The 15650-nt window shown below is 49.8% G+C and overlaps 2 protein-coding genes across 3 annotated transcripts in view; both read right to left on the bottom strand.

The window, feature by feature from the left end:
- efnb2a (ephrin-B2a) overlaps positions 1 to 839 on the bottom strand; it is a 13123-nt gene extending 12284 nt beyond the window's left edge. Inside the window, exon 1 of the mRNA XM_028992316.1 lies at positions 275 to 839. Coding sequence (XP_028848149.1) covers positions 275 to 408 — 134 coding nt within the window. The 5' untranslated portion in view covers positions 409 to 839. The remainder of the gene's footprint in view (positions 1 to 274) is intronic.
- A 1950-nt stretch (positions 840 to 2789) lies between these two features.
- Positions 2790 to 11810, bottom strand: arglu1a (arginine and glutamate rich 1a). Of its 2 annotated transcripts, XM_028992318.1 has the most exons (4): positions 11243 to 11810; positions 8531 to 8756; positions 5177 to 5260; positions 2790 to 3565 (listed from the first exon to the last, which is right to left on the bottom strand). In XM_028992318.1, exons 1-4 carry the CDS (start codon positions 11569 to 11571, stop codon positions 3401 to 3403), a joined length of 804 nt encoding a protein of 267 aa, XP_028848151.1. In that variant the 5' UTR covers positions 11572 to 11810; the 3' UTR covers positions 2790 to 3400. The 2 variants fall into 2 exon arrangements, with proteins under 2 accessions (XP_028848151.1, XP_028848150.1); XM_028992317.1 differs by lacking the exons at positions 2790 to 3565; positions 5177 to 5260 and having other exon boundaries at positions 8022 to 8756.
- Between the last annotated feature and the right edge of the window lie 3840 nt (positions 11811 to 15650).

Raw genomic sequence — 15650 nt, 5'->3', positions numbered from 1 at the left:
TTTAAAAATCTGAATTTATTTCATCGTTATCGCAGTAATAATGACGCCGCCGCCTTCGTTCCGGACCTGGACCCGGTCCCGGTCTTACTCCCCGGCCCGCGTCGGAACCGCTCCGCCGCGGACCCCCGACGCAGAGACGGAGACGAAATGATAATAATAATAATAATAATGATGATTTTTTATTTTATTATAAAAGAACCGATGAAACGGTTCGAGCCGCGCCGTGCGTGTGTGTGTGTGTGTGTGTGTGTATACAGGGTGGGTCCCGACTCACTTGCTGTTGGTCGTGTTCCAGTAGATGGAGTCCAGGATGACGGCGCGGGACGGGTTCACCCCGCACGCGAGCAGCGCGATCCCCAGAAATTCCCAAATTCCCGAATTCCACCTCCGGCGCGCGCGCGCCTCCATGACTCCCCCCGGTTCCGTGTCGCGCCGCTCTTCCTCTCTTCCTTCTTTTATTCTTTAAATCTCTCTCTCTCTCTCTCTCTCTCTCTCTCGCTCTCTCCGAGGTTAAAGGCGCGAAGAATCCATCAGACAGTCGATAATCAATCGATCACCAGCCGCAGCATCCCAGCGGCGTCCCGGTCCCCGGTCCCGCGGGTCCCCTCATGCGGCGCGCATCCCGGCCGCTGTCACTCTGCCCGCGACGGATATAAATCCAGGGGGGAAAAAAGTGCACGAGGGGACGAAGTGTCGTGGGAAATATCCGGGAGAGTCGCGCGCGGACGGTATTCCAGGACCGACGGGGAAGGGACGGAGCAAAAGTCGGAGTGGAAGAGGCGGGTTCCTTCGCTCCGGTACGAGACGCGCGACGCGACGCGACGCTGGCTGAGCCTGGGGTCCGAGTGGCCGCCGGTGGACGCGAGTCGCGGTATGTGGCGCGCTGGCCCCGCCCACGCCGCGCTCTGATTGGCCGGCGCGGGGAGCGCTTATAACGCGTCGCCCGGCCGAGGAGGAACGAGCGAGAGACGTTCACAGCGAGCCCCACGACTCGTTTCACGATAGACGCAACGATCCCGGGAAAAGTTCGATAGAATATATTTTTTAAATATTTTATATATATTTTTTTTTATTATTTATCACGTAGGTTAATAAGAATTAAGACCTTTTCAGATGCAGAAGACTTTTTTTTTTTCCCCCCCGAAAACGGAGCGCCGACGAGCGAGGTTTCTGGCGGACAGCAGCGCCCCCCAGCGGACGCGCTGTTACGCGGAGACGCCGATAAAGCCACATTAATAAAGTGGGAACTAACGATCAACTGTGTTCGATTAAATCCATTCGGTCGGTCAACCGGACGTCCGACGGGATTAAATTAAAATTGTGGAAAATATTTTAAACACTCCAAGCATTTACGCGTCCATACAAACAGCATTTCATGTATTAAACAAAAGCGAAAAGAAATCGATTAGGAATCTGAGTGAAATAGTGAATAAGTGTGACAGCAGCGCGACAACAATAATAATCACTTAAACTAATTCATAAACCACAATTATTTCTATTGTTCTTATTGCCGTAATAATAAGAGTAGTTGTCGCTGTGATCATAAAAAATAATTATAATAATCGTTATTGCTGTATCGCCGTCTGCACAATTCTGAATGAAATAAAAAATAAATTGGTATACAGTTGTCGTTATTATCACGAGTTAACGCTCTGTGAGGTTTTTTTGTTGTTGTTGAAAACTAAAATAAAATAAAAACGAGAATGTACATAAAATCCGTCCGAAATACAAAAGTGAAGTAATTAGATTTGTTTGTAAGTTTAAATAGAATTAAATAGTAGATGGGAGTGTTTAGGCGTTCAGGGCTGTTTATTCAGTTGTGTGTGTGTGTGTGTGTGTGTGTGTGTGTGTGTGTGTGTGTGTGTTTGTGTGTCACGGCGACCCGCCACGATCAAACGCGGGGTCCGAGGAAACTAAGAATCACACACCTGAGTTCCACTCGTCAAGCGGCTGTCTCTCTCTCTCTCTCTCTCTCTCACACACACACACACACACACACACACGCGTGGTTTTATCCCGGAGCCGGACCGACCCACGGATACACACACACACACACGCGTGGTTTTATCCCGGAGCCGGACCGACCCACGGATACACACACTCAAACTTTCACAACTTCGCCTAATTACGTCACGGCGCCAATACACACGCGTGGCCCTGGCGCTACGTTACGCAAATGACGCGGCGTTCTCGCCAAGAAACGAAGATCAATTTAAAGACAATCAGGTTAATTAGGATAATCGTGGCTGGGCCGAGTTTAACGCCGAGCCTTTAAAATTACATTTACATTTACAGCATTTATCAGACGCCCTTATCCGGAGCGATTTACAATCAGTAGTTACAGGGACAGTCCCCCCCTGGAGCAACTTCTTGCTCAGGGACACAATGGTAGTAAGTGGGATTCGAACCCGGGTCTTCTGGTTAATAGGCGAGTGTGTTACCCACTAGGCTACTACCACCACGCAACTTTATTAACAGCGTCAATCACCCAGTCCAGGGGCTGCTGGGGGATTCTGGGTAGTTTTTAGTTGTGTGTTTGTGTGTGTTTAGACAGAAGGCAGCAGTCAGCTTGAAGGTGTTTATTGTGAACAGTTCAGTCTCAGATTACAGCGCCAAGATTTAGAAGCAAATGTCATCATTTAGGACCTAAACACACACACACACACACACTCTCTTACCTGTAACTCCAACATCATTTAACACCCTTACACACACACACACACACACACACACACACAGTCTGATGGCTGCTAAACTGAAGATGGAGACCCGTGTAGGTGACACCGCTGTGCTTGTACTTTTCTTTCCTTTAATAATGATATTCTGACCCAAGCATAATTACACACACACTAAAATTTACACCATAAACCACTAAAAAGAGTATCGGCTAAAAAATAAAATACAAAAAAAAAAAATTATTCTGATGTGTTGGCAGGTTGTGTGTGTGTGTGTGTGTATGTATGTGTGTGTGTGTGTGAGAGAGAGAGAGAGATGATCCATTCCGAGCACAGGGTGCAGTTGACTGATCTGGGAACAGCAGGTCGCGATCCTCCTTCACGAAACGTGTCATGTGCCACTGATCTGAGGTCAGTTCTCTTTAGTCGGCGCCGCCGTTCGCTTCGTCCGGCCGGATGGACGGCAGGGCGCCGCTCTCTCTCTCTCTCTCGGGTTCTCCCTCCGCCGCTCGCCCTTCTCTTGCACCTCCTCCGGGCAAAATCACTTCAACATGAAGCACGCGTCCACGCAGAGGAGTGGAGGACTGGGGGGACGGTGAGGGGACGAACGAGACAGGAGAGAAGCGTGAGAGCGGAGGGAGGCAGGGACGGAGAAGGGGCGAGGGCCGGAGAGGAGGTGCAGAGGAGGTGGCGGGGGAGGGCCGAACCGGCGGGCGGGGCGCGGCTCAGTCGACAGCTTTCAGGCTGAAGGAGAGTTTGGGGCGGGACTTGCCCTTGCCCAGGATGATCTTCTGCTCCTCCTTCTGCTGCCGCTGGCGCTCCTGCTCCAGCTTCAGCCGCTCCTCGTGGATCTTCCTCTGCTCCTCCACGATCCGGAGCTGCTCCTCAGCCTGCACATAAAACCACATCATCATCATCATCATCATCATCATCATCATCACGGACGTGTTTCTATCAACACTTTTATGTGCAAATTTGCACTCAAATTTACCAAAATATTGTCATTTCATATTCCGGAGACCCGGAAAATCCTGACTTCTCCAGGTGTTTTAATGACCGTTAGAACCCTGCTTAGTGAGCAGTGTGTGGGGACGGTACCGTCATCGAACCCGCAACCTTCCGGTTAAGAGGCTACTTCCTTACCCGCTAGGCCGCCGCTGACAATCGTTGTTAATTCTGCCTGTCTGTGTCTAGGGGCTTCGATCAATAATCTAGTCGGAAACCTAATTACCCTAATCCCTCCCTCCTACCGTCTGGCAGACGGTTCCGCAGCACCGGAACTGGACCTGCCAGACGCTGCAGGAGCTTCGTCCATCGCCAAAAAACTGCACCTGATACCATACTGACCATTTTGCACGTCTGTCTTCTCTTGTGTGTCCTGTTTGAACTACCCAACATCTTACAAGCATCCTACATGATGTTGTCCTGTTTATTGTACAGAAAATTTGTACTTTTCTTTTATAGTGATCTGTACAATATATAAAGTTCTAGTTATACATATTTATACATATTTATACATATACATATTTATACATATACAGTACAGGACAAAAGTTTGGACACCTTCTCATTCAACGTGTTTTCTTTATTTTCATGACCATTTACGTTGGTAGATTCTCACTGAAGGCATCAAAACTATGAATGAACACATGTGGAGTTCTGTACTTAACAAAAAGTGGAGACCTGACCTCCACAGTCACCGGACCTGAACCCAGTCCAGATGGTTTGGGGTGAGCTGGACCAACAAGTGCTAAACACCTCTGGTAACTCCTTCAAGACTGTTGGAGAAGCATTTCAGGTGACGACCTCTTGAAGCTCATCGAGAGAATGCCAAGAGTGCAAAGCAGTAATCAGAGCAAAGAAACTAGAATATAAAACATGTTTTCACTTATTTCACCTTTTTTTGTTAAGTACAGAACTCCACATGTGTTCATTCATAGTTTTGATGCCTTCAGTGAGAATCTACCAACGTAAACGGTCATGAAGATAAAGAAAACACGTTGAATGAGAAGGTGTCCAAACTTTTGGCCTGTACTGTATATATATTTTTTCTTTCTTTTATTATTGCACTATGGGGAAGTTTGTGTGAAACAGTATTTCAATACACTGTATACTGTGTATACGGTCGTACTAACAATAAACCGAGCTTGAATCTTGATCAAACATTCTGATTGGCCGAGAGAAATACAGGAGCCTGTCTAGTCTCACGCAGGAGGGTGCGGCGCGCAGACACAATCGGCCTGGTGCCCGGACTGTGCCCACAACGTGCCAACGTGGAATAAACACCCCCCAGACACAAACAGTTCAGGATTAACAATGATGTACACGCTGATAATAATCAGCAAACACACACACACACACACACCAACAGCATGTGTACCGCTATTTAACAGCAGCAGTGTGTGTGTGTGTGTGTAGCTGTAGATGGGCGTAGTCTGTATTGTGGACTATGTAAAAGGGGTGTGGTCTAAGAGAATTGTGTGTGTGTTGTATAGTCGTACCAGTTTGGCCTGAGCATCAGCCATCTTGCGGTTGTTCTCCTCTAAAATTCTCTCCAGTTCGGCCCGTTTGGATTTTTCCTCCTCCTACAGGGAGACACAGTGCAATGTGAGCGAACGCACGCGCACACACACACACACACACACACACACACACACACGGCCAACATCGCACATCTCGCTCTCTTAGTCTGTTCTTATTACAGTGTATCATCATCACGCACACCATCTACAACACAACATTCAAACCCCGTCTGTTTACGTCTCCGCCTAGCCCCGCCCACCGAGCAATCCAACCAATCACTCGACGACAAAAACTCACTCCGGTGCATTTTTCCGAAACAAGCCTGCACAGAGGAACAGAATAACAGAATCTCGGTCAGGTGAAACACTCACGCATGGCTGTGTGGAAGGGTGCATGGAGCGAGAATACCTACGCCTCTGTACCTACACCTGGTCACTTAAAGGGGGCGGAGCATTTACTGCCTGGTCCCGAGTGTCAGTCGTCCCGGCCGGGCCAGACCTGCGCTGCGCGGCCAGGCCGAGCCGGCGCGTTTACACCACACACAGACACACACCGGTCAACAGGTAGGGTGGATGACGGTCAGTGTTGGTCCGTTTGTATTGAATACACCATCCTGACTACATTGTGTGTGTGTGTGTGTGTGTGTGTGGAGTTCGAGGTGAATGTGGGGTGTGGGTCTGGTCTGTTATATTACACGGCAGCATGGAACATTCATGACTTATCTGTCGAGGACGAGTGAATACACAGATGCACGTAACCTCCACTGCAGGGTGCAAAAAATATATATAAAAATTATGAGGCAAATGGTGGAATAGTTACGGGGTCAAAAACACAAGCATGAATAATAATAATAATTTTTGTGTATTTGTTGCATGCCCAGCCCTCTTACACACTGTGTCATGTGTGCAGTGTGTGTGTGTGTGTGTGTGTGTGAGTGTGTGTGTGTGAGTAAAAACCACCTCTCCCGTACCGCTCACCGACGGTGGCAGGCAATTAAAATGAAACATGAAAACAGAGCAGAGCAGACGGGGACGGGCGGGGCGGGGTGGAGGGCGTGGCCTCAGTCGCCTCGGCTACAGTGCCCTGGCGGTGACGGGTGAGCGGGTCGAGACCTGAACCTGTTAGTGGGAGAAGCCGGGGCGGCGGGACGCGATGGGGTCACGTCTCTCGCCCCATTAGTACCAGTCCGGCGATTCGATGCACTCCTGACACAGAGAGTGTGTGTGTGTGTGTGTGTGTGTGTGTGTGTCGTTACATACTGTACGTGGAAGGGGGCGGGACCAGAGGACGGCGTGAGGGCTGAAATGGTTTCTATCCCATCCTGCCTGGATTAAAATCGCCTGGGTGAAATAATAAAATGTGGGTGGAACAGATGCTTTCATCTGTAATGTTGCGATCTTGGGACGCAGGAGGAGGAGGAGGAGGCGGAGCCATGTCAGCGCCGGCGCTATGGGACGTCCAGAGTTGCTCTTCCTTTGGATGTTTTATTGGAAGGAAAACAGAAACGCTGCAAACTGTGCAGCCGAAATTAAATTATACATAAATGGCAAAAAAAATAACTCCAGTTCAAAATAGACAGATTATTGATTGATTAGAATATAAAAATAATGTGTGAAAGGTGTGTGTATGTGTTTTCATGGTACAAAACATGCCTAAAAAAAAAAATTTTTTAAAAATGTTGACACACTCTCTCTCACACACAAACACACACACATTGCACAGAGGCCATTTGGCAAATAGCTTTGTGTTTTTATTAAAGAAAAACAGGATAGTTTTACATTGATGAGAGAGAGGCAGTTAAAATGGGGAGAGACAAGTTCAACGTAAAAGACGTGATCTATTTCCCTCATAAGACGGCCAAGGCAAAACCTTCACTGCGCCCCAACACTCCTCAAAGGGTCTTTAAACGCGGCGCCTGCCCTTTAAACGAATGACCCAGAAACGCCTGTCCCCCGCCTCACGGTCTAGACCCATCTTTTAAAGGAAGGGCGTGTCACAGGGAGCCCGCCGATCTTATTATCCCGCCCCTAAACACACCCCTCATCTCTGAGCGCTGAGATTCTAATTTAGCTTGTGCAGTGGACATCCATGCAACGGTATCGGTAGTGGGCGTGGTCACGTTCACTAGGAATTAAAGCGCCTGATAACCTGCATGTCTGTATCGGTAGTGGGCGTGGTCACGTTCACTAGGAATTAAAAGTGCCTGATAACCTGCATGTTGGTGTTGGTAGTGGGCGTGGTCACGTTGACTGGAATTAAAGCGCCTGATAACCTGCATGTTGGTGTCGGTAGTGGGCGTGGTCACGTTCACTAGGAATTAAAGCGCCTGATAACCTGCATGTCGGTATCAGTAGTGGGCGTGGTCACGTTCACTAGGAATTAAAAGTGCTTGATAACCTGCATGTTGGTGTCAGTAGTGGGCGTGGTCACGTTGACTGGAATTAAAGCGCCTGATAACCTGCATGTTGGTGTTGGTAGTGGGCGTGGTCATGTTCACTAGGAATTAAAGCGCCTGATAACCTGCATGTTGGTGTTGGTAGTGGGCGTGGTCACGTTGAATGGAATTAAAGTGCCTGATAACCTGCATGTTGGTGTTGGTAGTGGGCGTGGTCACGTTGACTGGAATTAAAGCGCCTGATAACCTGCATGTTGGTGTTGGTAGTGGGCGTGGTCATGTTCAATAGGAATTAATGTGCCTGATAACCTGCATGTTGGTGTCGGTAGTGGGCGTGGTCACGTTCACTAGGTATTAAAGCGCCTGATAACCTGCATGTTGGTGTTGGTAGTGGGCGTGGTCATGTTCACTAGGAATTAAAGCGCCTGATAACCTGCATGTTGGTGTTGGTAGTGGGCGTGGTCATGTTCACTAGGAATTAAAGCGCCTGATAACATGCATGTGTCGGTAGTGGGCGTGGTCGAGTGTTGGGGCGTGAGGAGTGTAGAGAACGAAGGGAAACGGAGGAGATGGACGTTGCACTACACCATGGGCGTGTCACGTTTTTACAGGAGAGTGGTTTAAATCCTCCAGAATGGGAAAGTAGGGGGTGTGAGAGCTGTCAATCATGCCTACAAGCTCCTCCCCTCTTAAAACTGTCAAAAATAATTGAACACCGACAAAAAGGGCGTGGCTGGGTATTTAGTAGGGGTGCTAATCTCATAATCGATGCATCGCGATGCAGATGTGGACGAATCGGCATGGACGCGGTGAAGAACATGGCGCTGAACGGCCATGTCGGCTGCCACTGCCCCCACATTTCTGCGCGTGTGCGGCCGGTGGAGGTTTTGCCATGGCGGTGGGTGGAGACGCTGCGTCCTGAACGACGGAGGGTTACCTCTCTGGCGCGCTGGGCGTAAATCTCCTCCTGCCGCTGCCTCTGGACCTCCTGCAGCAGCTGCGCCTCCATCAGGCCCTTGGCTTCCTCCACCCGGCGAAGCACCTCCCGCTCGATCTCGTCCCTCCTCTTCTCCAGCTCCTCCTCCACGCGCTTCGCCACCATCTCCTCCACGCGCCGCGCCGTCTGCTCCTCGATCAGACGCTCCTCGATCTCCTGCTGGCGGCTGCACACACAAGCACGCGCACGTCACACATCTACTCCGTCATTCTGCGGCGGGCGGTGATAGATGCTGAAGGTCTGTGAGGCCACCACCGCGTCACGGGCGGTAGTAGCCTCTACTGCGCACGTTTCACTTTGCATAGATCTGTCGTTCGGTCCCAGCAGATCCCATAATGCAGTGCGCTTTGGTGACTTTGGTGCCATTGATGGTGCCAGCGCGCGTTCGGCAAGGCCACTGAAGCGCTGCATTATAGGATCTGTGGGATGTGGCACCGTGGGCAGCCAGTTTGACACCCCTGATGAAAGGGCGCCTGGTAAATGCCGAATTTGGGGCAGTGGTGGCCTAGCGGTTAAGGAAGCGGCCCCGTAATCAGAAGGTTGCTGGTTACCGTCCCCACACACTGCTGCCCGGGCGCCTGTCATGGCCGCCCACTGCTCACTCAGGGTGATGGGTTAAATGCAGAGGACAAATTTCACTGTGTGCACCGTATCACAATGACAATCAGTTCACTTTCCCTTCGTAAACAATAAATGTTATTTTAGGCTTCTGATCCTTCACAAAGTCCTACTGAGATGAGCAACCAGCGCGCCTCTTTCTGGCCAACAACGAGAGCGTCTGGACTGAAGACGTTTGAGAACCGCTGTCCTACATATAGTCCTGAAAACGGGAGAACGTTTGGCTCTGTAATCAACAGCACGCTCCGATTAACCCTTGTGTGTGTGTGAAAAGGGGAGGAGCCCGAGGCTCCGATTTGCATTCAAAAGGAGTTTATCAGCCATTCAAGGTTCAGCCCAAACAGGAAGATCTGGAAGCGAGCAGGCCTGGGGATACATGCATGGCTGGAGTTAAAACACACACGCATTTATATATATATATGTATAGAAAGAGAGTGTGTGTGTGTGTTATTAAGGGCAGTGAAGAGGAACAGGATGTCTCTGTGTCCATCAGGTGTCCTGATCTCCAGGTGCCATCAGCAGCCTGATCTGCCCTGAGGGGGACGGGGACAAACACAAACACACACACAGCTCAGATGTTTCTCTCTTCCCAAAGATAAAAACCCGGTGGGAGTCACATTTCAATCAAGGCAAATGGAGGCGGGGCCTCGTGGACCACGTGGGTGTGGCCAGCTGGGTAACAACTCTATCAGCTACAGGCGCACTTCACATGTCGGCATGTCACTCGTCCTGAGTGAGTGACGGGTTGAGGTGTCCGCAGGAACGCGGCTCAGACGCCCCGCCCACTTTGCGAACAAATAAACAAACAAACAATCTCAGCAGGTCAGCGTGCAAAAGCTGCAACAAGGCTGCTATCACACCAGGCAACAATGTTTTAAATATAATAAGACATTGTCAACATTTTATCTGTCTTATCTTTAGGTCCTTATAAACCTTGCTCTTCGTTCGAGGTCCAATATTCTATGGTCACCACAAGGTGCAACCTGTTTCTTTCAGGGTACCGACTTCCCTTCTTTAAGTGAAAGTGAAGTGATTGTCACCTTCTAATTACAGGGCCGCTTCCTTAACCGCTAGGCCACCACTGCCCCTTAAAGGTTCCCTGACATTTTTTTTGCCGGTCTTGTATTCTCCAAGTCTCTAATTCTGTATCCGAAATTCCGCCTCGGTGCAGAATTCCAGCCACTCTGATCCAGTCCCACAGTGAGATTTCCCAGGACGCACCATTTCAGTGTCTGTAGCTTTAAATGCCAATAAGGAGGAGAGTGGCCTATAGAAGTTGAGCGTCATCCACACCATTCACCAACCACAATGTTTGGCACAGACAAGAAGTTGTGTTGGGAGTTTTTCCCAGAATAAAATGAACCCCCTGGTTCTTCAGAAATTCATGTGATGAAACTAAAAAAAACATTTGTGCTCATTTTTACTCCCAACCAACTGCAATGCTTCGCACATTTGGAAGCCATGACGGTCGGTAATGTTTTACAGGACAAGTGGGAAATTCTCTGGGCGGAAAAAGCATGAGAAACAGGATGTAACCGTTCCCCTTATGATGTCATAAGGGGACAAATTCCAGATCCGACCGTCTGAACGGCAAAGCAGAACGACCAAAACACTCATTACACAGACCGCCATTTCTAGCCACCGCAGGACCACAGACAGGCTGGAGGAACTCGTATTAATGTTAAATCATCTCACAAAGGGAACATTTCATATCATGAGGCCTTTAAAGTACCCGATGGCCACATGTCCTGACCGCTGACCCCCGAAGTCCAGGTCATCTGTCCTACAAACAGGCAGCGTAGTAAGATCGGAGGATAAGAATCTGCTTTTGTTCTATTCACGTGGTCACCTTCTCAGCAGCCACTTGTGCGACTCGAGTTTGATGAAATGTGACCCACCGACAAATCTGCAGACACGAGGTTTTTATTTATCGGGCCCCCGGATGTTCAGAAGCCCGACGTGACGTCACGCCGCGTTGGCACGTTCCCCGGGCCAGAAAAATCCCAATAAAACCGATAACGATAACCGACTCACATCTTCCTCTGCCGCTCCATCTCCGCCTTCCTCTCCTCCTCCTCCCTCCGCTGCTTCTCGTCCACCACGCCGCGCTTGCTCAGCGTCCGCCCGAACATGTCGGTCCTCTCCGGGGGGGAAGCGGCCCGCTCCCTGCGGGCCAGGGCCGCGGTGGCCGAGCGCGACCGGGAGCGCGACTCTCGCCGGCGGCTCCTCTTCCTCTCCCCCGACTTGGAGCGCTTCTTGCTCCGCTCGACGTCCCTGGAGCGGGACCGGCTCCGCTTCTTGCCGTGCTTGCTGCTTTTGGACGGCTTCGGCCGCGACGTGCTGCGGCTCCTGGAGCGCCCCATGGTAGCACTGGCGCTAAGCTAAACACCCACAACTTCGGCCGCAACGCGTCCCAAAACCAGGCCTTTTGTCGCGGCAGGGGACTCCCGCGGGGCGCCGACGACCTTACGACTGAACGAAACGCCGCGCCGCCGCCCAACAACCGCCTAATTCGGCTATAACGAGTCAATTGTCACCCAGAGCAAGTTGCTAAAGCCAACAAAGATGGCGGACGCGAAGCTCTTCCCAGAATGCACCGGCGTTCGGCCCTTTCCGGAACCGCACGGGTTGCTATGGAAATGACGCCAAACCGACGCGCCACATGGCCGAATAGACACGTTCTAGTGTTCGTTCATTCATGTGGTTTAGTATCTTTTATTTTCAACAGTTTATACAATCGCACTGCAAACCTGTAGCGCATCCAGTGTTGCCAGATTGGGCGTTCTACTGTGCTGGTGAAATAATTTGGGTGGGCAAAACATCCGGATGTGTTTTTGATATTTTTAATTATTTTTTAAATAAACGTTTTTACATTACTTAAACTCGTAAAAAAATGGATCTGCTCTTAGCGCGTCAATTAATGTAATGAAGAAAATTCGCTGATGTTTTCGTCTTTTATTTATTGGATTAGAGACAATCAGCTGTGTCTGGCAACACCAAGTGCATGACCTGATGCCCTATGCACAGATATTTGCTTATGAATTACAATTAGCATCTAGAGAAATTAGTCAGTATTTCATTTGTGTCTGTCAGGAAAATTTACATTCCCAAAGAGTCGCGGAAACGCTCATTGAGCCCAGAGGAGCAGTTCAGCTTTGAAAGTAGCTTTGGTGGAAGCGTGAAGATCCTTGATTGGCCTTTACTGATAATATAGCCAAACACACTGAGCATGACTGTAAATGAAACCTATACTCACCCTGATCAGCCACAACATTATCACCACCCGCCACAGTGTTGGAGCTGATCAGCTCTGAACTCTAGAGTCATGGACTCCATTAGACTCTGATGATGTCCTTTAGTCTCTGGCACCAAGATGTTAGCAGCAGATCCTTAAGGTCTGATTCTAAAAAAAAAAAAAAAAAAAAATCTAAAAGTGAAGTGATTGTCACATGTGATACACAGCAGCACAGCACACGATGCACACAGTGAAATTTGTCCTCTGCGTTTAACCCATCACCCTGAGTGAGCAGTGGGCAGCCATGACAAGCGCCCGGGGAGCAGTGTGTGGGGACGGTGCTTTGCTCAGTGGCACCTCGGTGGCACCTTGGCGGATCGGGAATCGAACCTGCAACCTTCTGATTACAGGGCTGCTTCCTTAACCGCTAGGCCACCACTGCCCCAAAAATTCAGCTCTGGCAACATGTCGTGCTGTCCCCTGTCCATCCCCAAAAGATCCTACATGGACACAAGAACTTAAACAAGGCAACAAGAAGGTTTCCTGCTCTTTTGAGGATGCACTATGGCCAGTGAGATGATCACACGGACGATTGAAATGTACAGCTGAGTGTTAGTCTCCTACACATGTACCTTTTTTTAGGAGCCGCCAGATCACCTGCTGCCACGCGGTGATAAGACAGTAACCAGAACGTCACTGTTCTCCACTTTGGCTGACAGTGGGGTTCGTGATCATTCACCCCGTGCCTTTCCTGATCCCTGTTTTCTTTCCAAGGATTCCATGTAGCTCAGTAGCTTCCTTTGTAGTTCTTCCAGGACAAGTTCTCGTTCGCTTCCTCCCCAAAGGCGTCTAGACAGAAGCAAACAGCAGAGAGCATATCAGCAGGTAGCAGAAGAAGATGCACACGACATTAAATATTGACTCGAGGTGCAGATCTATTAAAGCAGGACCTCTTGAGTGGGGTCCTTTGATGCCGCGGAAATCGATTCGTTCGTTTGTTCATTAATTCATGAATCGCTCGACTGTGTTCACGGATCTCGTGCTGTTCGGGGACGTCGCGCCGCCAGTCGCGGCTTTTATCCGGCACTCCGCCTCCCGCCCCAGACTCTGCCAGTCTGACGCGCGGCCCTATAATTAGATAAATGGCTGCATCGCGTCCCGTCACTGTCACCGGGGCCTGACGGGCCTCTTCGCGAGGCGTAAACGCGGCACAACAACGCTTCAGAGCTCCCAACTTCTCCAAGCTACGGTGACTTGCGCGCGGAAGACAATAATCAGCAGAGAGCTCTTTAGAACTTCCTGGAAGTGCACACAAACGCTCAGGTTCTCTAAGCCGAACGGAAATACCGTTGCGGCACCGACTGGCACCTTTTAACTGCTTTCGGCTGCTTGTGTCTCGTTCCGGCGAGGAGCGAAGGCCCGGCCGCTCGTATGAATAATAGATCGGCGTCGCCGCTCTGCCCGGGTCTTTCTAGAAGAACGAGGAGGAGCCGCCGCCGCTTCCGCCGACTCGGAGAAAACGCTTAGGCTCGTTTCGCTGCCGGTTTTCAAACCGAATGTGAGAGTGGCGAGGACGATGGAGATGCAGAGACCAGAGGGGGTAAAAATGGACAAGTAGAGACTCGTTTGACTCCTGGATTGAGGAACCTCCATTGTTACATTTACATTTACAGCATTTACCAGACGTCCTTATCCAGAGTGACTTATAATCAGTAGTTACAGGGACAGTCCCCCCCTGGAGACACTCAGGGTTAAGGGTCCTGCTCAGGTACACGATGGTAGTAAGCAGGAGTTGAACCTGGGTCTTCTGGTTCATAGGCGAGTGTGTTACCCACTAGGCTACTACCACCCATACGTCCCTGGATGTACGCTCCCACATGTCCTGTTACGTCCATGGACGTACGCTCCCACGTGTTCTGTGTGGCTGGCTGTGTTTTTGTGTCCTGTCTCTTTTAGTTTGACTTCGTGGGAGGAGTTGAGGCCTACCAGCTCCACCTACCATCTGCCTATTGGTCACCTCCACCTATATAAAGAGACTTCGGATGGTGTTCGGGAGGTCCCCAGGGTCCACGAGGATCTGCAAGGAGCTCTGTTGGGGGGGGATCTCATTCGTGTGTCTGGTGTGATAGACCCTGTGTTTGTGTGTTAGCTTTGTGTGTGTTTATGTGCCCTTTTTGTTAACTTTTGTGTTGTCCCCGCTGGACCGTCCCTTCCTTTAGGCCGTACTGATGTTGGTTAGCTGTGCTGAGTCCGCTGTTTTATTGTATGTGTTAGCTCACTGGAAATAAAAGCGCTGTTTGTACGCTTTGTTTGGTTGTGTGTGTGTGTAACAGTGGACGTCCTGCTCTCCACACCCTTGTCACGTTTCTTAAACCCCTAGACCCCTAGGATCATGACACCATCCATAATAGTGCACGTTTTTTAACTGGCGCCAAGCGCGGTGCTAGCGTCTCGAAGAAGAGAATCTAAGTACTGCTTTTGTTGGCGTGTAATGATTTCTGTCACCCCGAACGTGTCTTCAATGAACAGCATCATATGCAGAAACGTCATTAAACATCACGCCTCTTGCTTCTTTTTTGGCAATAGTGAATGGCATAGCGCCGCGCTCAGCGTTCGTTTGAAAACTGGTCCCTGCATGTTGGTATACTTTAAACTTTAGACTTTTTTTTTTTTTTTTCTGACTGTTTGAAGAATCAACATGTTTACCAGGTACCCTGATATGAAAATTTTACTTTATGAGATTATTTTGGTCCTGCAGTGGTTAGAAATTGCGATAGGTGTAAAGAGTGCGTTGGCCATTCTGCTTCACCATTCAGAGGCAGCGGTGGCCTCGCGGTTAAAGAAGCGGCCCCATAATCACTGAGGTGCCACTGAGCAAAGCACCGTCCCCACACACTGCTCCCCGGGCGCCTGTCATGGCTGCCAACTGATCACTAAAGGTGATGGTTAAATACAGAGGACACTTTTGGTTGTGTCTCACTTTCAGAGAGTGGCAGCTTTGTACCCTCATGTCATCATAAGGGGACGGGTTACGCGACTTCCTGTCTGCGTCAAACATTGTGGTTGGCGCACGGTGTTGATGGCGCCATTTCCACGTGGGAACCATTGTGGGACTGGATAAAAGTGGCTGTAATTCTGCACCACGCCGGACTTTTGGAAAGATACAGAATTAGGGGACCAACAAGACAAGATATAAATGTTCAAATA

This window comes from Denticeps clupeoides, chromosome 9 (assembly GCF_900700375.1).
Source record: "Denticeps clupeoides chromosome 9, fDenClu1.1, whole genome shotgun sequence".
NCBI lineage: Eukaryota > Metazoa > Chordata > Actinopteri > Clupeiformes > Denticipitidae > Denticeps > Denticeps clupeoides.
This window is presented reverse-complemented; position numbering and strand designations above follow the sequence as displayed.

Bases quoted from the DNA above. Each gene is read 5' to 3' on its own strand.
- arglu1a (XM_028992317.1), bottom strand. From the start codon at position 11,571: ATGGGGCGCTCCAGGAGCCGCAGCACGTCGCGGCCGAAGCCGTCCAAA. The intron at 8,757-11,242 runs GTGAGTCGGTTA...TTGTGTGTGCAG, and splicing joins ATGGAGCGGCAGAGGAAGAT to CCGCCAGCAGGAGATCGAGG.